At 35.2% G+C, this 24251-nt stretch overlaps 2 protein-coding genes across 3 annotated transcripts in view; one reads left to right on the top strand and one right to left on the bottom strand.

Annotated features, from left to right (window-relative positions):
- Nucleotides 1–8396, bottom strand: part of LOC150093586 (uncharacterized) — a 185720-nt gene extending 177324 nt beyond the window's left edge. Inside the window, exon 1 of the mRNA XM_090413103.1 lies at nucleotides 8279–8396. Within this exon, the coding sequence (XP_090269229.1) occupies nucleotides 8279–8326 (48 nt within the window). The 5' untranslated portion in view covers nucleotides 8327–8396. The remainder of the gene's footprint in view (nucleotides 1–8278) is intronic.
- LOC150093585 (uncharacterized) overlaps nucleotides 1–24251 on the top strand; it is an 83134-nt gene that overhangs the window by 14087 nt on the left and 44796 nt on the right. The window contains exon 1 of one of the 2 annotated variants that reach the window (XM_090413104.1): nucleotides 19908–19953. The exons of the other annotated variant lie outside the window; for it this stretch is intronic. Coding sequence (XP_090269230.1) covers nucleotides 19913–19953 — 41 coding nt within the window. The 5' untranslated portion in view covers nucleotides 19908–19912. Of the gene's footprint in view, nucleotides 1–19907; nucleotides 19954–24251 lie in introns of those variants that run through there. 2 annotated transcript variants of the gene reach the window in all.

Raw genomic sequence — 24251 nt, 5'->3', positions numbered from 1 at the left:
TCCTAAACTTGCAAATAAATAAATAAATAAATAAATAAATAAATAATATATATATACAGGGTGTTCGGGATAAATTTGACATATTTATAATTAATTATATTTTTCCGTAAGTTACATGTATTAACACACACTTCTCTTCATTTAAAAGTTTGGACCCTTCTTCATTCATATACAAGATGTCAGAAAGGATGGATAGCTGGAACCCACCTGAATCATGGAAGAGAATAACTTGTATCATGATGATTCGTGCCCGCCATCAAAATAAGGATATTACGACTGCTGCCCAATGCTCCCTGAATACAGTAAAAACAATCAGGCATGAACTAGAGACTTGCAATGGTGACTACGAGGATGTAGCAAGAAGAAAGATCCCTAGCAGACGATCTGATTGCGTTCGTACAGCAGAATTCCTCGCAAATCTGCAGGAACAGGTGTTGAAGAACCCTGGCATTGGAATTCGGGCTTTGTTCGTGGAGTTGCTAACTGTAGTCAAGCCCTGGATAACAAGGGTAGCCAATGGTAGGCCGTATGTATGGCAGCAGGATTCGGCCCCTTGCCACACCTCTGGGAAAAGTCAAAAATGGTTGTCTGAAAATTTCTACGACTTCACCAGTCCAAATGTTTGGCCTCCAAACTCCCCAGACCTTAACCCCATGGATTATTTTGTATGGGGCGCAGTTGAAAAAGACACCAATCGCACTTCCAGTAATACAAAAGCCCAGTTAATGGATAAAATTAAAACAGTTTTTGCGGCCCTTCCCAGGGATACTGTAGCATCAGCTTGTTCGAGGTTCCGAAGCAGAATTGAAGCTGTGATCGATGCTAATGGTGGTTATTTTGAGTAAATCTTGTTGATAGTATTGTAATTAACTCTGCCTGTAATGTTTTTTTGTCAATTCATTAAATTTAATAGATACAAAGAAGATTTTCTTTTTCCTTACGAAACTGTCAAATTTATCCCGAACACCCTGTATACACACACGATAAGTAAAATGTTTTATTACATAAACATATTGAGCTTACCATTATTCTTTAGTGACAGAACCCATACAAAAATTGAGATAAACGTAGAGGACTGTATTTCACCACGATCGTACCATGAATATTTCTCCGATGAAGTGATCTTATGCAGCAAATTTCGGTCTTTCAACACCTTATCATAAGACTTCTGACACTCCAAGACACAATTTTGTCTTACAACTAACATAGACCTCATTATCACAACACAATCTAGATTTCTCCTTTGACCACATCCTGTTCATAACAGAAAATATTCTCTCAACAGGTGTTGTACTTCCTGGAAGACAAAGAATAAAGTACAATATTGCAAGTCTTGAAAGTGTAGGCATTTTTCGCTCATTTCAGAAAAAAATCTGTACTCATCTATCAGATACAAGAATGTTTTCTTTATTCCATGTACCCAACTGCCTCACAATTATAATTTTTATGAGGGTCCGCTGATCGAATACACGAGTTTCTTCTGTTTCTGTGCGTTTAATGAATTCCTCGTTCAGGGTGTCCTGTATTTCTTTCGATACAAGGATACTTCCTAGTAGCACCCACTTGAATTAATTAGTGTTTCCTAAACTGCACTTCCAGTTGTTGACATATTCAAGCTGATTCTATAGAAAATCTCAACTACCTCAAAAAACCTACCCTCATTAATTTCTCCTGAATCTACTAACATTTTCAGTTGTTTTTTTGACAGCAGTAATGAAAAACACATCACTTTTTCTGGTCTCTAAATTGTTGACAAGATTTTCGATATTCACGACTACTTCTGTAGCTGAAATATTATCTTTTTCAATTAAGCTAATGTATGTTAGATTGATCTTGATCTGCAAATGACAACCAAAATTTCAAATGAGATCCTTAAACAATTTTTGCAACATAACAGGGCATTTTTTTTAAAAACGCAACCCATCAAACATTCTTAAAATTCTGTCAATTGATGTACACAAGGACAAAAATCTTGTATTTCCATGCTCTAACAATTTAACGTAATTGTTTCCTGCAAAGTCACAAAAGTTTTAGTTCTTCAACTCTAAGTTGTGTATATATTTAAGTATTTGTATACTTTCACTGCAAAAGTTTCAATCTCAATTGGTAAATAGTCGACAGCAGCAGCAGAAGAGGCGCCTCGTCTGAGACGCGCAAGTGTTGCCAACATGTTTTTTTTTTTTTTCTCTCTCTCAGACTTTATTTTCACTGCAGATTTGATATTTAGTATCGAACAATGCGACTCCATGGTTATTCAAATTACTGATATCCATGATATTGATATACGATTATAGGTTATGAGTAATAATTTATGATTGACCAATATTAAAGTATATTTATAGTTTTTATTAAAAACGGGACAAAAATGACATTTTTATTAAAACGACGGGACAACCGGGAAATATGAAAAAAACAGTACTGTCCCATTCAAAACGATATATGGTCAGGCTATATATATATATATATATATATATATATAGTAAACTCTCGATTTAACGGACAAAATTTCCGGTCCGTATGTCACATGTGAAAATTAATACCCTGTTAATTTTAAAATGCTTTTAACCAAGATTTGCTTATAATTAAATTAGCAAGTTATTTTTTGTTATTAATTTCCTGTTATTTTTAACAAATTTTGACAAATATACCATATATATTATATATATAATTGGCATCTACAACGTTCTAGTCATTCATCAATAAGTCAATCCTCTCAGTTCCAATTACTGCTTAGCCATTGTTTGTATCCTCTCGAAGAAATTAATGTTCTTCTTTTAACGGAATATATATTTCATGGCTTCTTTTTAGGTCGGTCACACAAAATATATTTTGTGTGACCGACTAAGATTACAGGATTAAACCAAAATCACTCTCATAGTCAGTTGTATTGAGTTCAATATTTCCCAACATATATTTAATTTCATGTTAAATCATCGTGTAGAACAATGCACTTTCTTGTTCACTTAACGTTCATTAAGTTCTTTGTGTATTCGATTATAACAAGTGTTCATGTCGGATTTATTATATAAATTTGCACAGGATTAAAGAGAGATAGCGAAAGAAAAATCGATTTTTTCTTTCTCTGAGGTAACTGCATTTCTGCTACTCCATGCTACCCTTTTGAAATAGTTACTTGGAATCTAAAAAAGAGAGTCCCGTAATTATGGCATTGCTGAAAACATTCGAAGTCATGTGTTTTGAGTTCGGCAGTCATGGACTGCGTTATTGTATTGGATCGTGATAATATCATCAATTCTTCTTCTTCACTTTAGAAGAACTCCAGTTTTAGAAGAAAAAAAAAAAAAAAAACGATGTTATAGAATGCAATGGCCTTAACTCAATATCCAATTCCACACCCAATGCTGTTTTTGGCCAAAGTTTCACAATGCAGAGTAAGCAAGAACATCTATGGAATACGTCACTATTTCAGTTATGTCAAATTAGCTAACTTATGCAGACAGACGTGATTGCGAGATGTTTTTTTCACAAAGTCTTCAATTCCGGAAAATTAAAACAAAAAAGCGTCTCATTTTAAGGAAGCTATCTTTATAAATAACAATATATTTATAACGAAAGTCATGATGGTTTCGTTACCTGGTAAATCGGCATATCGTTATTGGCTAACTAATGAATAACGGTTAGTCGAATTTCATGGAAAATATCTCATTTGTTTTGCTCGACAACGTACATCCCCAGCGTTTATGATTATCAACAGAGATCATTCTTTTAACCATAGAAAACCCAATCAACTATTTCCCTTTAATTCATTGCTTCCTCTCTAAAAACAAATTTTAATAATTAGAAAGCTTGTGATAGTTTTTCTTCAGTTAAAAGGATAACGATGCAAACTTTTTCTCTGAAGTATTTTGTATGTAGTGGAAATTACAAAAGGGCACAATACACTGCATAAAGTACGGTGAATGACTCAATGACGTACAACACTGCGATATGGATTGATTTAGTTTGATTGGAATTACTACTGAAGCATATTAAGACAGTACATTAAACATGTTATTTTCTGTGTTTTTCTTGCGTTTTATCTGTTGTGTGAGATAAAAAACCTGAATTTCGGCTGGTGGGGAGAACCTTTTTATTTCCGTATGAGCCCAGCTAACTCACCTCCAGTTGAAAATATCTTATAAAAGGTTCGACGCGTCCAAGATGAATATCGAACACAGGTCTTTCCTAAAGAAAAAAAATGTTTTCTCGGCTGCCCAACGTAGCCACTTAGTTAAACTGAAGACGTAACCAAATGGCTTAGAGGAGAATGATCCTGAGCAGAAGGGAAAAAAAAAAAAAAAAAAAAAAGACTTTCCACCTGACACTTTTCTAGTGACAGAAACAAGAAAGTGGCAAAAAATAAGGGCAAGAAAAGCTGCGAGAAATAAGCGAGAGGAAAGGAAATTTTGTCCGAAATGTTGTATCTGGTAAATGGATTTCTGGCAAATCAAGGATGCTGAGAGAAAAGTAGAATTATTGGGAATTATAGTTAGTATACTTGATAATTTATCAAAATCGCTGAGGACAGAAAATTCTCTGGTATTTCTTCCAGAAGAGGTGAAAATTTTATAAATATCTACCTTCATTTTCTTCCAATTGGCGAAAGAAAGTGATTTGTATATAATGACAATGTGCTTAGAAAGTTTGATATTTTCTAAATAGAAATAACTCCGTTTAATTAATTAATAACCTAAAAAAATCTGTCTTCCTCAATGGAGCTCCGACGTGCTGCTTGAGTGAATAGTGGAAATGCTGTTTGTCGAATATCGCCGGAGTTTTATGCTACCCCCACTGACATAAACACCTCATTTAAAAGGTAGATAGAAGAATAATTGAAAAGTGAGGTGAGTAATCAGTGAAGAAGTAGCTATTTGGACTTTGTCAGGAGAAGTAAGTGTAGTTTTTCAGGAACTTTATTGCTACACGTTTCTGAATGTCGAACTTCGTTGAGGTTCAATTGTGGTCGTTTATATTGCTGACAGTCTGAAATGCTTCATGACATTTACTTGACGATTCATTATTTCATCTGTGGATTTAGTGCAGTAAATTAAATAACTAAGATAGATTACTTTCTTTCAAAGGAGTAATGGAAAATATCATAAATGCAGTTATATCGATTGTTCACAATTTTACCCCAGAATATAGGATTAACTATTGTTTTAATTATAAGTAATAAATAAAATGAAAAGATACACAAACTTTTTTTTTACAAAATGAATTCAACATTTATATAAGTTTAAATTTATAAAACGACCAAAAACAACCATGAAATGAGTAATATTTGTGTAGTATCGAAACCTTATATTTTAATGAAGCTGGCCAAAATTTGCACAGAAACTGTTAAGCAATATATTGTTTTTTCTTTTGACGAAAGTATTTACATCTGCCAAGGGAGTAACTGAAACAATCATTTCAACCACACACACAGACAGACAGACAGAGAGAGAGAGAGAAAGAAGAGTACTGTGTGCCAAAAACAGGAAAAGACCACAAGAGAAATTGTGTGGTTAAAAGAAGACATCCCCTAACTTGACACCACCCCTTAATTTGCGCTTCCGCTTCAATTTTAAAATACATTGCCGTTTCCTTTTCTCCATAGCTTTTGACGAGGTCAAATTCCAAAAAACAATCAGAGAAATTTCAAAGCACTTTGAGTAATAATTCGAAGCAATGGTGATGAAATGACTCCATTTGTACACCATCAGAACTTCAGTTTTTTAAGTGCAAAAGTTCATCCGTCTTTGACCGGTGAAGAAATATGTTGTTGTTATTAATTGTTATTAATTCATTCATTAAAATGTGAAGGTTTGTTTACAGAGTCAGGAGGGAATCGAAGAGAGGACAACAAATGGAAATAAAATGCATTTTGTTGGGAATTTCGTTTCTTCCCCTTCAGTCCTGATTTGGGGTCTAGCACATTGCTTAAGTTTGTGCTCGACTCCAAAGTTCTCCATAGACAGTTGCACTGTGGGATATCTATATACAACTGATAAGTTTATTTTATCTTTACACTATTACAGTTCAAGTATTAATAAAAATCAACTGAGAACATTTTAGATTCAAACTTATTATTTTTATCATAATCACGGCAGAATAATTTTTTTTTGATATTTTTTTGAGATATTTTGAAAATTTTTTGAGATATTTTTAGGTTCGATCAAAATTTAATAAAATATGTTATATTTATTTTCTGGATAATATTTTAATACCATGCTTATTGAAGGGACACATGTGAAGTAATCAATGAGGAAAACGTCTTCTCTTGGGAAAAAAAAAATATTGAAGGCCACAGATAAATAAATATATTATATACACACACACACACACACACACACACACAGCTTCATTGAAGGCCACAATATATATATATATATATATATATATATTGTGGCCTTCAAATCTCATGTTTTTATTGGCTATTAGTTTCTTTCGTAGGACTTTCGGTAAGAACGCTCTGTTTACCAAAGTAGAATGTGGGTCGCGAATTAAAACATGGTGTCCTTGACCTTTAAGTCAGTGACCTGAACAACACGCGCTGGAATGTCAAAGCATACCCGTTCATTTGGTATTTACGACACCATCTTAAGCAGGAAGTAACTGGTTCAAAAGGCATGCAATTTGTTTCCGTTTTTCTTCATATAGATCTAGTTTTCCAGTTCATCCAATAAAAACGTCTCCTATTTCATCTAGTAATTTCGCAATTGGTGGCGCTGTCTGTTAGATTAGCAAATCAAAGCAAAAACAAAAAAGTGTTTATTTCGTAATGCTAGCTCTCCCAATGCTTAGTCCATCGAGTTAAAAATTCGTACTTAGATTAAAGTGACGTCTTATTATTATTAGAATTACACCCACCCACACGCATAACTTGCTAAATGCTGTTTTGACAGGCTGTCATTTGTTCCTTTATTTTTATTTTGGAAGGGATGGGGACGCATAGATAAAGCTGTTAACTTCTTGAAGAGTTTTAATTACTATTATTGTGTCAAACACTGTGGACCTACTAACGGGTTCATCACCTCTTACAAAAGAGTAGCGCAATGTGCTAAAATAATATTTTGAATTTTACATAAGTCTCGGGGGAAGTTTAACTCTTTTTTTTTCCCACTTCTGAAATGAAAACGCAATGATCACACATTTCACTGTAATTTCTTGACATTTTATTTCGTGAAATTGTTTTATTATTTGTGATCCACTTCTGCCAACAGTCATAATTACGAGACATTTACTCATTCCCTTGCAGTTTCTAATACTGTAACAACTGCTAAGAATTCATTAACATGGAATATTCGAAACCTAGGTAAAATATTGGAGAGAATGAGATTGTAAATTTCTTTCGTTCCTTTCTTCAGACGTTTCTAATAGAATTGGCAGTTGAATGTTTCTGACTTTGATATCAGAAACTGAAAAATGGTTCGTGAGTTTTAGAAATTTGGGAGGTTTCCCGGAAATGGTACCTTCGAGTGGCTAAATGTATTAGCTAAGAAAATTTCCCTTCATCATTAATAAATGGCCCACTTATTTATTTTCTGTAAAATGAATCTGTAAGCTCTCCGAGTAGCACACGCAAATGTTTCTGACTGAAACAAGTTGTTCGGACTTGGGGATAAACTCACGAAGAAAGAATATCTATCAAGGGGGAGCAGGTTTCTTTTTGCGGTGAACACATCTTCAGCACATTTGGAAGCAGAATATGTATACCGCGGGTGGAAAGATATCCGTTTGAATTCAGTCAAGGACTCACGAAAAAAATATTTTTGATGCAATAATACAGGTAACGAGCCAAGAACGACCGCCTCTGTCAGATGAACTACCTGAATTCGGACACAAGCATGTTCTGAATTCTCTAGTTATTTATTAATTACTTTTTTTTTCAAGTTGTAATGCTTGTTAGTGCACTATTAAGTCTATTAATAATTGAACAACATATCGACAGATGGAACAAATAGTTTGTTCCATCTGTTAATTATTATCGAAGAAAGGTTTCCGGTTCATGGTCAACAGTAGTCCATTTCGTGGACTGCTGTTGACTATGTTGACCGGAAACTTCTTAAAGCGACATAATATAACTCACTAAGGTCGTAAGTCACTGTCACTTCGGCTACTTCAACCGCATTGCTACATATTTTAACAATACCACCACCCACATAATGAAAGAAAACCTTACAATATATAATTCTGAAGAACATTGAAAACGAGTTAAATGAATATAAATAATTTTGCTTCATTCTTTTACAGTTTACTGTTTTATCGCTTAGCTGTATTAACATAAATTACTTACCTGTTTCCGCAAGGTGTCCATATCACTGGGTAGTTCAAAACCTTCCATACTAGTCTCCGCTCTTCGGTGCAACAGCTGACCACTTAGCTTGTTGCTATCTGCTTACCAGTCCTGTGTCGCATATCGAGAAAACTTCTAGCTGGGGGAGTGCAGTTGAACGAATAGCCGCATGGGACAGCTGGGTAAAGTGGTTGGAAGAAGCGAAAGTAATAAAGGACCACGCATTTGAAAATCCAATCTAATGCTCTGGAGTCACGTGATCGTATCAGTTTACGTCAAATTACTATATCAAAATTGAAAAAATGAATAAACAAGGAAACGCTTACGGAGCATGATCAGAAATATGCGTTAATTACGAAAGTAAAATAATATGCTGAATTACGGATCGTAGTAATAATTAAACTGAACCACTTTAAGTATTCGATGACGAATCTCTGTCATCATCGCATCCTTTTAGCTAACCGATAGGATTAGTATTTAAAAATAAGCAGCAAAAGGGAGTGAAATGGCTTCTCTGGATAATGCAAAACATTTGAGATATTACAATGTTGAGTCAGTCATTCCATGTGATCATAGGTATAGGCATGCTTTAAGAAAGAACGAATATAAATTATTACTTCGATTTAAACAGGTTGTCATGTTTGTTACTAGCTATATCAAGGTATTTGGGGGAGGGGAGGAGGAAATCAACTAAAATTGGCTTTTCATTTCAATCATTCTGACTGAGACACTCATACTGTCGATCGACGTGTATTGATTTTAAAAATGGAAGCTTTAGCAGATACGGTGTATTGCTATTTGCACTTAACACAATGCTACGAAACAGCTTGGACAACGAAAGCAACCTTCTCTCTCTCTCTCTCTCTCTCTCTCTCTCTGTGTGTGTGTGTGTGTGTGTCACACAAAAATTCTTCATTCGTATTATGAAATATAATATATTCTGGTGTATTTGAATCCTCTCAGGACTCGAAGATGATTTCGCCGTTCTCACATATTACGAATTTTAATCCCAAAATCTCGAAATCTTGGATTTTCTATCACATTATAATATACTAACATAACATACTAGCCTTAATTGCTTCCTCAATAGTTACAAACAACCCAACAAACTCAGACCCACTAGCATTGGCGCACCCAGGGAGGGGGGACAGGACCCCTTGGCCCCCCAAAAAAGAAAAAGGAAAAAAGCACTAGAAAACTTTCCAAAAATATTTTCCTAATTAAAATTATTATTATTTTTTTAAATTTATGTTGTGTCTTCTATTTCTATGCTACTTATGAATTAGCGATCCCCTAAGGTGGGAATACCCTATAGCACTCAGGAATCCTGGCTGCTGTGAACGCAAAGCGAATGAAGTAGTGCTCGGGCGCTACTTCGTTTACCCGAGTCAGGCCAGAGGAGATCACGGGTATCATGTATTGGCGATCACTGCAGATGCTCAGTCATAGCTCGTATGCAATGCGTAATGTGTATTCTCAAATCGTCAACTCAACTCCAAAATTAAATCCTGAGTGCGCCACTGCCCACTGGACACAAAAAGACTCATCGTGGTTATTTCAAAGTATCAAGACATTTACAAATCTCAAGATATTTGAGCGATTTGTAGCTGGTATAAATGGATGGTTGTACTGCGTTTGAAGAGCTCTGAAAGATAAGTTATTTAGTTTTTTAAAAGATAGCGTTATTAGTTTAAAAATTGTGCTAGAATTCGAATATATTGCGGAGTTAATTAGTTAACTTAAAAAGTCTTCTTTTAAATAGAGTAAATTTAGTTTTTGATAAGACACGTTAAATACGTAGCATAGCACCAAAGCGAAGAAAAGCAATCGCCGTATTTGTTTGAAGAATTTAATCAAAGGGAATTCGTCCAGTGTAAGGTCTGTGGAATGGATGCTTTGTCGAGAGCGGCTAGAGTTTGGTTTGAAAGCAATAGTAGTGGTAAAGTGTGCCGAAAGTGTCATGAAAGCGAGGATCTGAAGTGTGTCTCAGGTTGCGAGATTGACGTAGTGGATGAAAGTCAGAATGCGATAGAAAATTGTGATGTAACGCCAGATAGCATAGAGAGTGAGTATAAAAGTGATACAGCTGATGGTGAAAGTAAAAATACAGCGCGAGAGAATGGTTTGACTGATAAAAAAAAAAAAAAATGAAGAGTTTGCTGCAATGAGGGAGATAGCTCGGTTGCGCGGAGTGATACATAGGGCGAAGTGGCAGCAGGAGCGATTACAAAAATGTCTACCGAGTGGATCAGTTAATAAAAAGAAGCAAGTGCGTGATAAGATAAATGAGAACATGATCGGGAATGAAAGAAAAATTAAGGAAGGAATGTTATATGGTGATTCAGCAGTAAAAGGTGTAATAGATGACAGTTTGACAAAATCGTGCTTTCCGGGTGCGAAAATTAATAATGTAAGTGAGGCTATTAGAGCACAGAAGCATAAGGTGAAAGAAATGATAGTAGTGGCCGGAACGAACGATTTAAAAAGTGAAAAATTTGCTATGAGAGAGGACTTGAAACAATTACTAGCGGTAGCAAAAGGAAAGAGTGAGAGAGTTAAGATAGTTAGTCTGTTGCCGCGATATGACAGAGTAGAGCTGAGTTGAGAAGGAGGGCTATAATTGCGAATGACTCTATGCGTAGATTATGCAGGAGGAGTGGTGTGAAGTTTGTGGATGCATGGAGTGAGTTTGACGGGCGAAAGGACTTATACAAGAAGGATGGTTTGCTTCTGAAATGATTTGGTGTTTGAAGACTGGAACAATTGTTGCTGAATGAAGTGAAAGTGGATGTGGAAAATCAGGGAAACTAGAGCTTTTAGGGAGGGTGTGGGTGCTGTTAAGTGGACATGCAGACATCAGTGAAGCAGTTGAGTGTAAGAATGTGTATAATATGCCTGAGTTAGGACAAAGGATAACAAACCAAAATGGGAATATTAATTAGTATAAGCGTCAAATTAGGAGTGGGGCTAGGGAACTTCTGCACTTTATGTACACTAATACCAGGAGTGTTCGGAATAAGAAGGAGGAATTTTTGACCTTGGTTAGTTCTTCCTGGCCACAGATTATTGGCATTAGTGAGGCATGGCTAATAGAAGATGGTATAGTTAGTGGGATAGAGTGTGAGGGGTATAGTATGTTCAGGAAAGACAGAGAGAAAAGAATTGGGGAAGGAGTGTTATTGATGATAGCTAATGAACTGCACCCAAAGAGTTCAACTTCAGGATAGTGAAAATAACACATTTGAGGCTATCTGGTTTGAGACTGAGGTCAGCAGAACAAAATTTACAGTTGGGTGCTGTGTAGACCAGGCGATGGAACAGATGATGGAGACAGTATACATAGGCAAATAAACTCAATGACTGAAGGACAGGTAATTATTATGAGGAATTTCAACTATGGTAACACTGATTGGAGGGAGGAGAGGACAAATGGGAGCAAGGAAATGAGAGTTTTATTCAGCTACTAAGGGATAACTACCTGAGACAGCCTGTGATGGAATATACTAGGAGGTTCGAGAGTGCTTCTAGCAATTGTATCTGAGAAATTGACTATTATGAATATGACCATGTTGCCACCAATTGGTGAGAGTGATCATAAGGTCTTGACCTGGGAAGTGGCTAAATGTGTAGAATTTTCAATTAAGACAGGGTACATGTGGAATTACCGGGATGGCAAGTATGACAAGCTTAGGATATTGCTTGGATCAGTGACATGGCATGTTAAACTGCAAGCACTGGATGTTGATAATGCATGGGAAGTGGTTAAGGAGCATTTGAGGGAGATAATGGCTGACTGCAAATACCTAGAGTCCCGAGAGTAAATCAAGTGGAAGTTAAATGGATGAATAAGACCATTAAGCTTGAGCTGCAAAAAAAAATAAAATAAACAATTGTGGATGAAATTTAAGGAGAAGGGTGACCTGCAGGCACACGAACAGTACAAAGCACAGGCCAGAAGGTGTGGTAAGAAAAGCAAAAGCAGATTATGAAAAGAAATTAGCAATGCAAGCTAAAGTGAATCCCAAACAGTTCTTTCGATATGCTGCAAGTAAAAGAAAAAATGTATACGGCAATTTGATTCTAATGAATGCCGATGGCAGGGAGGTAACTGAATCAGCTGAAATAGTAGAATTACTAAGCGAACACTTTGGAAGAGTATATCATCCAGGCTGTGATACTGCAGGAATGAGAGAACGAATGGCTGATACAGGAATTGAAGTGAATGAAATAAAGGTGAATAGTATATTACAGAACCTTAATGTAAATACATCTGTGGGATTGGATGTTATACCAGCTCGAGTCTTACGTGCAGCGGCAAAGAAATTGTCAGTTCCCTTGACCATATTGTGTCAAGGGAACTGACACAATATGGTCTCAGCTCTGGGTTAATGTGGCAAAGTGGAAAGGGGGGGGGGAAGATAGTTTCATTGCATAAACGAGGTTCCAAGACTGCTGTTGCAAATTACCGACCGATCAGCATATCAGGAATCGTTGTCAAGCTTTTGGAGATATTAGTCAAGAGCAAAATATAGGAATGAATAGATGAAAATGGGATACTGTATGGAGGACAACATGGTTTTGTGAAGAGTAGATCATACCTCAGTAACTTGCTCACGTTTTATAATAGAGTGACTGCTGAACTAGATAAGAGTAATGGATTTGCTGGACTTTGCTAATTCTTTTGACAGGATAACACATGGAATTCTTATCAGTAAACTGCAGCACATGGGGATGGATATAGGGTTGGTGAGATGGATAGGAGATATCAGCGAGTAGTTGATTCAGGAGTGGAGTCCAAAAGAAGGCCTGTTGCTAGTGGTGTACCGCAGGGTTCTGTTCTTGGACCACTGCTATTTAATTTCTTCATTAATGATATAGGAAAGGATCTGAGAGGAACTGTTCACTTGTTTGCTGATGATGCAAAGTTGGGTAGAGCAATTGTGAGTGCACAGGATGTCAAAGTTTTGCAGGATGATTTGGATAGTTTGGAGGACTGGGCTAGGGAAAATCGATGTCAATTTAATGTGGCAAAGTGTAAGGTTATGCATTTTGGAGTGAAAATATTAGCAGCAGTATATCGCATTGGTGGAACTGTACTCCAGGGGGTTGATGAGGCCAGAGATTTGGGTGTGTCGGTGGATAGGGAGTTGAATTTTAGGGGGCACATAGCAAAAGTGGCTAAATCAGCTCATCAGATCACTCGGTTACTGGAGAATACTTTGATGAGCAGAGATAAGCAAGTTATTGTTCCTCTTTATCGAGCCTTGATAAGACCCCCATCTTGACTACTGTGCCCAGATCTAGGCCCCCTAGGTTTCTTCTTGATGGAGAGGAGGTAGAGAGGATCCAGAGGCGAGTGATCATAGCTGCTTTATGGAATGAACCTTACGAAAATAGGTTGAAGATCTGTGGGTTATAGAAATTGGTTGATAGCGGGAAAGTGGTGATATGATTGAGACATTCAAATTACTGAAGGGTTTTTACAAGATTAATTCAGAGGAAATTTTTCAGAACAGGTCTGGTGATGGGAGAACTAGGGGCCATCCATGGTAACTGAGCGTAGATTAGTTTAGTTAGAGAGTGTAGAAAGAAGAGTGTAGTTAGCAAGGGTGTTATATACATATATATATATATATACAGCAGAATAAGTATATATCGTTATATACTTATTCTACTGCGCTAACACTTTAATGAAAAATATAATGTGCTGTTTTATTATTATTTAATTGCTGATCGCACATTATTAATATTATTTACTGATCAACCTGTCTTTCTGAATATCTGAATCAACCTGAATGTCTTCAATAATCGTGTAAATGGCCTGTGCTTAACCTGTAAGTTTGAATCCTTAACCTAATTATTAGATTATGGATTTTTCCTTTAGAAATATAATATATATAAAATAAATATATAAATATAAGAAATAAAACAATTAACATAACATATATATATTAAAGTCCCCGCAGTTGGCCTAGTGGTTTTGCGCTTCGCAACCATATGCCTGGGAAAGGAGTGTCCTAGGTTCGATTCCCGTCGGAGACGTGAGGAGCTGAAGGATCTTCCTCAGCCATAGCCAAGTTAACTGGTCTTGGGCGCAGGCGGTTGGGTTTTTTCCGCCAGTTTATCTGATGTTTTTCATCCCGCAAGCAGGCAAACCGGCCACATGAACACACAGGATACAGCCAAGAACTTCGAGGCATAGGGGTGACCATTCTATCCTCGTATTTCGGTTACGAAATCCAAGCATGCTTGGAAGGTTGTGGGCCTTAAAGGCCTGTTAAAGCCATTGGGATAGATATATATTAAAAATATAACATTATATTTGCATATAATATGTTATAATATATATATATATATATGCCTCCTTGCTATGCATACACATTGTCTCCTTAGTCTTAAGTAAAAGGCTGGTTATATTCCACTAATTCGATCCCTACCCAAAGGCCTATGAGTTGTGGAAATACTTTCTGAATATGAATGTTGTGCAGAACAAAGCGGCGTTTTGCAGCTGTCCAATCTCCCTCGATGAGTCTTTGGACTCCCTGGAGGTGTCACTTAATGATAATAATAATTTTTAATCCATCTAACTCGAGTGCTTCCAGATGTTTTTCCAATGTTTTAGGGATGACGCCTAAAGCACCTATTATTATGGGAACAACAACTTTCATTTTCTTTTGCCAGATTCGTTCAACTTCGACTTGCAACTCGCGATACTTCGTAATTTTTTCAGTTTCTTTGTCGTCAATCCAACTATCTCATTCTACTGATATTTCGATAAACTGAACAACCTTGGTTTCACTTCTTTCAACCACTGTTATATCGGGTGTATTACATTCCAAGCTTTTGTTAGTCTGGATTTTGAAATCCCAGAATATTTTAGCTTTTTCATTCTCAATCACTTTCTGGTGAACTTTATGCTTCCAATAGTCTTTAGATACTTTAAACCCGTACTTTTTACATAAATGCCAGTGAATTATCTTGGCTATGTTATCATGCCTTTTATATATATAACATATATATATATACATATATACATACCTGAACAAACACACCTTATAACCACAGTAAGTTTTAATAAGTCAATATTTCATCCTAAGTATCATAGGACATCGTCAGTACAGTTAATTCAAACAATACTAGGAATAACACACAGTTAGGGCGCATGATTACAATAGAATCCCAATATGCGTGCAGCAGCATGTTATAGAATTAAATTAAAATATATCTGGAGGGAAAAAAAAAAGATTATAAGATAACATATATATTAACAACAAAAAAAAAAAATTTTACCCAATTTTGTATGACAATTCCCATACTTTAGGAATAGCAAGGACGTCATTACTTAGTAATAAGTTTTAATAAGTAGATATTTCATGACATTTTTTCCCCTTAAGATACTTAGGATGAAATACTACTTATTAAAACTTATTACTGTGGTTATTAAGTGTGTTTGTTTAGTCATGAATTCTCCACAGGTTTCATTGTACAACACACACACACACACACACACACACACACACACACACACACACACACACATACAGGGCCGGCGGAAGCAGACATGTAGAGCATTCAGACGCCGCCGCCTGGGCACCGTTCATAAGTTCATTTTTAAGAAACAAAATTTTTTTCATAAAAACAAAAAAATTCTTAGAATGATCAATATTAAAATAAATAAGGCCGGTTGCACTGAATAAAAATTTAAAAAAATTGTATATTGCCGCCACTTTGATCAGCCGTCTGTTTACAATTTTACAGCGAGAGCTAAATGCTTGCCTGAAGAATGTTGTGTTTACTGCAGTCTATCTAAAGTGAAACGGTGAACGGTTTTTATGCGCAGAAACGAATTTTCGTACAAAACATTTGTTGCTAGCTAACCAGTCATATGGTACGCATCTCAGTAGGCTACGGACAGTAGCGCAGTGCGAACTATTATTTCGTCTCTGTGTCGTGTTGTGTAATAATTTCTTGTGGGTATAAAATAGAAATGGAATCAAAAATTAAAAAAAAAAGTTATCCGGTGCACAAAATCGTAAGCGTCATGCTGCGAAAGAAGATGATATTAAGACACAAACTGGGTCTCTTAATAATAGTTTTAAAATATTAAAATATGCTAATACTGATTTCTGATTTCTGATGTATCGAATTGTAACCAACTCGATACATCAGAAATCAGAGTTGAAGAACCGTGAACATCATCCAGTTTGCATGAAAGTACTATTGCAACTATTGAACAAGATAACAAGACGCATGATTTAAGTGAAAAACAGTTAGGAGAAGATTTAGTTGTAGTTGACCGCGAAACTAACACATTGTTAGTTTCTGTAAATTTAGAAGATCCAGGTGAATGGGGAAATATTGATGAAAAATTACGATTTGTTTTAACTGAAATGGGGTGTGTTCAAAGGAAAAGTATAATATAGCCCAGAGATACATATGGTCGTAAATTTGGCTAAACGTATTATAATAGAAAAATAGAAAACAGGGAGTCGTGCTAAGAACATCATCATCATCATCATCATCATCAAATTCCTGCCATGTACCCTCAAGGAGTGTACAGGATATGACAGTACTACATGAAAAAATTACATCATCACTAACTTCCTATCTACAATTTTCCTCCAAATCAGTCTGTTACTTGTCAAGACTCCAACATTATCAGATCTTATATTTCTATCGTCTAAGGCACTTTGTACCGTATCAATCCACCTATATCTTGGTCTTCCTCTGGGTCGTTTTCCTGCCAACCTGGCAGAGAACACTTGTTTTGCTAATCTTTCCTCTCCCATTCTATTTAAGTGACCATACCATCTGAGATTAGCTCTGCTAACGCATTCCTGGATGCTGACAATGTCAAGTTCTTTCCTAATATCCTCATTTTTAATATGATATTGCCATTGATGCCATCTGTTCACGCCTCTAATCTTTCTCAGGACTCTCATATCTGCGGTCTCTAGTCGTTGGTCAAGTGTTTTACTTCTGACCCAGCTCTCAGATTCATAAGTTAAAATTGGTTTGAACACAGTCTTGTATACAGCTAGATTGTATAGTGCTAAGAACATGGTTCATTTATTCCGAAACTTTAAATTCTGTTTTTTGCTTTTGTTGCAAACGTTTCGCACCTACTTAATCAAGTAGTCTTGTAGAAGGTTATAACGATTGGAGAAATGTAAGTACAACTTTGCATAGACATGAGACTAGTTAACTCACATGAAAAGTTTCTTAAAATGGAAGGAACTTGATAAAAATTAAAAAAACAAAACTACTATTGATTGCCAGACTCAAAGCATGTATGAAATGCAAAAGAAACATTGGACGAGTGTTTTAGAACGCTTCATTGAAATTATAAAATTCGTTGGTAGCCAAAATTTAGATTTTCGCGGATCATCTGATAACTTATATGAAAAGAATAACGGCATTTTTTAAAAATTAGTCGAACTGTTTGCGAAGTTTGATCCTGTTATGGAAAATCATGTTGAAAGGGCCCTACAACGAAACAATAGAGTACACTATTTAAGTAAAAACAGTCAAAATGAAATATTGGAAACTTTAAGTAACGGAATGAGGGATACAATTTTATTATCAATTCGAAAATCTAAATATTATTCCATAATATTAGACTGCACACCTGATGCAAGTAAAACAGAACAAATGACCATTATTATTCGCTTTGTTTCCTGTGACAATGGAATTGTCAAGATCAGGGAAGACGTTTTAGGTTTTGCAGATATATCAGATTCTCGCAGGACGTGGTTTATGTACAACATTAATGGAACAGCTGGAAAAATGGAACATTCCCATTGAAGACATGCGAGGTCAAGGGTATGACAATGGGGCAAATATGAAAGGGAAAAAATATGGGCTCCAAAATTTGCTTTTGAAAAAATCCTCGAGCTTTTTACGTGCCATGTGCTGCTCATACTCTAAATTTAATCATTAACGATGCAGCCAAAGTGAATACAGATACAATTAGTTTCTTTGCAATTATTCAAGAAATATACAATTTCTTTTCATTCTCTTACAAACTTTGGGCAATCCTTTTAAAGTTCGTAAAAAATTAATATTGAAACAGCCATCAGAAACGCGATGGGAAAGTAAAATTAATACAACCGCCCTTTACGATATCAGTTTGGAGAAATTTACGATGCACCTTTTGAAATTTTAAATAATGAAAATTTTAATAAAGAAACTCAGCATGAAGCACAAACATTATGTGCTAAAATAAAGGACTCCAAATTTATTTGCTCTCTTATAACTTGGAATGATTTACTTAACAGAATAAACCCTGTGAGTAAAATGCTTCAAAACAAAAATATGAACATTACACTTGTATTAGAATCTATCGAAAACTTAAAAATATTATTACAAGAGTATCGATCAGATACAAATTTTAAAGAAGTTCTAAAAACGGCAAAAGAACTGAGTGAAGAGGTGGATGGAGAACAAGAATTTAAAACTGATACAGAAGTTCGACAACGAAAGACGACACGACAATTTAACTACGAGCGTCATGACGAAACGCCACAATCGCCAGAAAATAAATTTAGAGTGAATGTGTTTTATACACTTCTAGATGTTGTAATGTGTTCGTTAATAGAACGTTTTGAACAACTAAAAACATATTATGATAATTTCAGTTTCTTGTATAGATTACTACAAATTAATAACGAAGATTTACGAAAAAATTGTGACGATTTAGAGATTCTCCTGAAGGACGGCGACAATAAAGACGTAAATGCAATAGAACTATATGACGAGTTATGTGCTTTCCGGGATATATTTCGGAAGGATAATTTAAATATTTAAAACCCTTTCGATATTTTTAATTTTTAATTAAAAATTAAAAATATTTTAATTAAAAATTATTAAAAAATTTTAACAAGTTACTAAGAGTAGTAAAATGCAAGAATTTTTTAAACTTTAGTTCAAATAAATTTTAACTTTAATTAAATTTCATTTTAATTTTGTTAGCGATTCGGGTCGGTGAGAAGGCTATAATCCCTGTATCATTATATTCAACGATTAAAGTGAAGTGGCTTTATCAAAATTTGCTTTAACTTTTGAGAATTTTTTGAATATTTGGCTTTTCAACGAATATCCTGCCTAGTCAACACCCCTGGTTCGTTACATTTAGCGAACCAACGTGTGGCTGTTCTGTCAAAATTTATTTAAGAAATTTCAAATAATTTAAATTTTTGTTATCGTAAAGAACCACGCACGCCCGGATCGTTACAGGGGCGCTTGGATAGACATTGCATGCGGGCGGCAAAGACTCTTGCGCCGGCTCTGTGTATGTATATATATATATACATATATATAAAGGAAAACCTTTTTAAACTGTACTACAGTTTTGTATATTAGATCTGTTGTTGTTATTTTATAATGTTTCTGTTATGGCTGGTTTTCGAATGAGCAATTTTCATTTGGCAGATGTCGCTATTGTAGAATGAAAGTTCTTTAGTGGGTAGGTAATTTAAATATAGGTAGTGTGTAATGTGTTGTGTTCGTAATGCCAGACGCTTATGCAGTTTTAACACTTATTTAAGTAAACTGATTAGAAAGGGTCATTAATGACAGATTCTTGTTGATCATTTTTTGAATGACATGAGACATGTATTTAAAAAAAACTGCTGCATGTATGTGGTTAACTTGCAAAACTTTGCCGGCTTCACCCAGTAAGTCAAATTTTAAGTTACGAAGTAATTTACACTTAGTATGTTATAAATTGCAGTTTATGATTCATTCTGTTTTAGGAAGGAAATAATTCTTAAAAATTTTAAACGAATTAGATAAACACGATTGAATATTATTTTCTGTTAATATTTAACTGAATGCTATTTTCTATCGTCATGGCAAATGAAGAAATGAATGCTAAGTATTTTTTTTTTTTTTTTAAATCTCATTGTATGGGAGCGCTGCACACAGTGTTCCCCAAAGATAGGTCTAATATTTTGGAGAGCAAGTATTCGTGTTTTCTTACAGGTCTGATTTATTTAAATTAATTTTATACTATTATCTACCAGTACGTAATCAGTAAAAATTAATATGTTTACGAAATTGTTAAAATTGCCATTATAAATCTTCATTTTAACATGCTGGTCTTACAGAAGAGAAAGATATATATGATCCTATCCAGCATATGCCATTGTGGCAGTTTTTTTATTTTATTTTATTTTATTATATATTAACAAAGTGATTTTGAAGAAAACTTACTTTCAGAGACTTCTTACATTAAGTGGCAATAAATTCGCAATTTTTGTTGATTTCATTTGAACCTGATATACTTTAAAAACAAAAACAACGATAATCTTATGAAAACTAAAGCGACATAAAATTGAATACAAAACAACTGTTGTTTATGCACATTAGTTTAAAAAGATAAATAAAATAAAAATAGTTCAAATGCATAAAGGTGGTTCCAAGACCGATGTAGCTAATTATAGACCAATTAGCATTTCAGGAGTGGTCGTCCATGTATTGGAGACAAAATTCAGGAATGGGTAAATAGAAATAGGATATTGTATGGGAAGAGAGGACAGTATGACTTTGTGAATTGTAGGTCATGCTTCAGTTCTTACTTTCTATAATAGGGTGATAGTTATACTGTTGGACTTCGCAAAGGCGTTCGACAGGATACCGCACGGAATCTTAATTCATAAATTACATCAAATGGATATGCACATGAAGCTAGTGATGTGGTAAGAGATTGGTTGATGGAGAGATACCAGATAGTAGTCTATACAGGTGCTCAGTCCTGCAGAAGGCCTGTGACTAATGTGTTCCACACGGCTATGTACTTGGGCCATTACTATTTAATATGTTTATTAATGATATAGGAAGCGATCTGAAGTTGTTGTTTCCAGATTATGCAAAATGAGGTAGGGCAATAGTCAATGAAGGGATGATATTGGTATCTTACAGGATTATTTAAATAGACTGGAAGTATAGGTAAATAAGAATGGATGCCAATTTAATGTGGCAAAGAGTAAGGTTATGCATTTTGGAGTGAAAAGATTACCAAATGTGTATCATATTGGCGTGATTGTACTTCAGGAACTTGATAAAGAGGGATTTAGGGATGTTGGTGGATAGGAAGTTGAAATTGAGAGGGTATATTGTAAAAGCAGCTAAAACAGCTGCTTTTACATATTGTAAAAGTATATTGTAAAGGTATATTGTAAAAGCTGCTTTTACAATATATTGAGATATATATTAGATTGAGATATATGTGATTCAGAACCGAAGAACACTCTGACATGTAGAGATAAGAAGGTTATTATTCCACTTTATAAGGCTTTGATAAGACCTCAAATGGATTATTGAGCACAAATTTGGTCGCCTGATTTTTTGGAGATGTGGTGGAGTGGATTCAGAGGAGAGTAACTAAGATAATGTTGGATTTTTCTTTGCACACACACAACTGACTGCAAATAGACTGCCGGACTATGTGATGCTCCATATGAGGAGAGATTGAAGATTTGTGGGTTGCAGAAGCGGTTGATCGGCGGATAAGAGGGGGATGTGATAGAGACATGTAAATTGATTAGGGGGGGTTACAGGATTGATGTGGACGTAAGATTTCAGTACATGAATAATATGAGGAAAACTATTGTCATCCATGGAAATTAAGTAAACCTGTGGTTAGAAAGGGAGTGAGGACTACATTTTTTGCTTGGAGAGCGGTGAATGAGTGAGTGAAATAGATTGCCAGTGAGTTGTGTGTGTGCTTTCTCGGTTAATGCTTTTAAGGCAAAATATGATAGATATTGTACTGATATTGATCGCCACAATATCTGTCCGTATAATATCGGTACAAAGATTCTTTGCGGTATTTTAATGAACCTCCCGCGATTAGTCTTCGAACTCCATGGAGGTGTGTGTCTAATAATAACATTTGACTGATACAGTGAGAAGCTGCTGTGATATTACTAATTGCTCAGATATGTGATAAGTAGACCTATTCATATCTAACTTCTGTACTAATAAATAAAGTATGGAAAATGTTTAAGTATATTCGCGATTTCTAAATGCTTTATTTAAAAGTTATTCTTCATCTTAGATAAAATCTTACAGAAGCTCTCGTCCGAGAGTACATTTTGGTAGAATCCGCTAAAGGTCAGTGTCAGAACAATTTTCTTCAGCTGATATTGTCGACCTGACATATTTCGTATGTGTTAGGAGGTGTTAACAATGCGATTCAGATAATGGAGGGTAACTGCAATTTTTTTACTACCACATTCTGTGTAAAGGTAAAAAACTGGAAACTTTTTCTTAATGCATCTTGTTTTTCTGAAATTCCTTGATTGGTATCATTCTCCATAGTCCTCGATTACAATATTCAGAACCGAATCTTTTTCCACTTAACTTTGCGTTTGTCAAAAATAGTCGCTTCCATCAAATAAAATCCAGATATAATTTCTTGTTGAAACATACGAAGTTAATTTTCTTCTTTTCTTATTATGATTTTTTTATAGTCTGTCATCCGACAGACTATAAAAAATTATTCATATTTCAAATCATTTCCTTGAAATGATTCTGATGAAATTTCGAAAGTGAAATCAATTATTTAAGATGCTTATAAGGATGGGATCACCTATTTTGCAAAAATAGAGATGAATGAGAATAAAGAGAGAAATTAATTCCAGTAGGACATTGTATGCTATAAATTAAACAATATCATTAGTAATCAAACAAGCAATTTCACGAACTCATATTGGAAGGATTATTCGATGATGTATAAAAAATATCAGTGAAGGTGGAAGGAGTAGGGTAAGTGTTTCCTGAGGGTTGAATGGGAATTTGAATGAATTGGAGGTATAGTATGAGGAATTTAGTAATAGTATTTTACTTATTTCACTGTCCGCGTGGTTAGCCTAGTGGCTGTGCACTTCGCAACCATATGCCTGGGGAAGGAGTGTCCTAGGCTCGATTCCCGTCGGTGACGTGAGGAGCTTAAGGATCTTCCATAGCCAAGTTAGCCGGTCTTGGTCGTGGAGAGTAGGGTTTTTTCCACCAGTTTATCTGGGGGGTTTTCATCCCGCAAACCGGCCCCGCAAAGACACACACGGATTACACACAAAAAAATTCTGGGTCTCAGGAACACTTGAGACCCAGCCATAGGCCTAATTCGTCAGCTATGCCGGTTCCGAGCCCGGATAAAATTTGGGAGGATTGGTGCCGTACCTTCCCATAAAAGGGACTCACGGCCATTGTATCACCATACGCTACTACTACTACTACTTATTTCGCTTCCCACAGAAAATTAGGAGTGCATCTTTTGACACAAATAGACATCATATTCATTATGTATCGTAAATTTGATTTTATTTATAAATACTTTCAGCCGTCCATTTTGAGTTAGCGGTTGGAAATCAGAGCCTCTTTTTTTTTGTAATATCTTTCAGCACATTTAGAAATTACATGAACATTGAGTTATACTTCTGATTTTCATCATACAGCTTTGAATGTGAAATACAAAGCAAAAATGCAAAGAAATCCTAACTCACCGAATATCCGAAAAAGAAAATAATAAGCTAAAGAAAAGATAAACATTCGCCTTATTGCTAAACCCATTGCAAAGCACAAATTGCATTACAACTACATCTGTTGTTGTAATGCACTATATATATATATATATACAGTATATATATGAAATTCTGTAAAAATTCCGTTGTATCGGATTTGAATAAAATCCATCCAGCCTGAGTCAAGATATAACTTGCGCGTGTGCACTTTCCACGACCAAAACGAAGCTAAAATAGGTCAACATAAATAAAATCAAATTACGAAGAAAGACTGCATAGAGCAGGGGTGTTCAACCGTCGATCGCGATCGACCGGTCGATCGCGGAGTGATTTTGGTCGATCTCTTGTGTATTCCTCCTTACAAATTTAATTAAAACTGAAAACATAATATTTTATTTATCATTATTTTGTATTATTTTTAATTCGCTTTATTGCTATTGTTTATTTAT

Source organism: Typopeltis vanoorti, chromosome 23, assembly GCF_054136105.1.
Source record: "Typopeltis vanoorti isolate ZY-2024b chromosome 23, IOZ_Tvanoo_1.0, whole genome shotgun sequence".
NCBI classification, from domain to species: Eukaryota; Metazoa; Arthropoda; class Arachnida; order Uropygi; family Thelyphonidae; genus Typopeltis; species Typopeltis vanoorti.
Note: the sequence above shows the minus strand (reverse complement) of the source record. Positions and strands in the feature narration are given on the sequence as shown.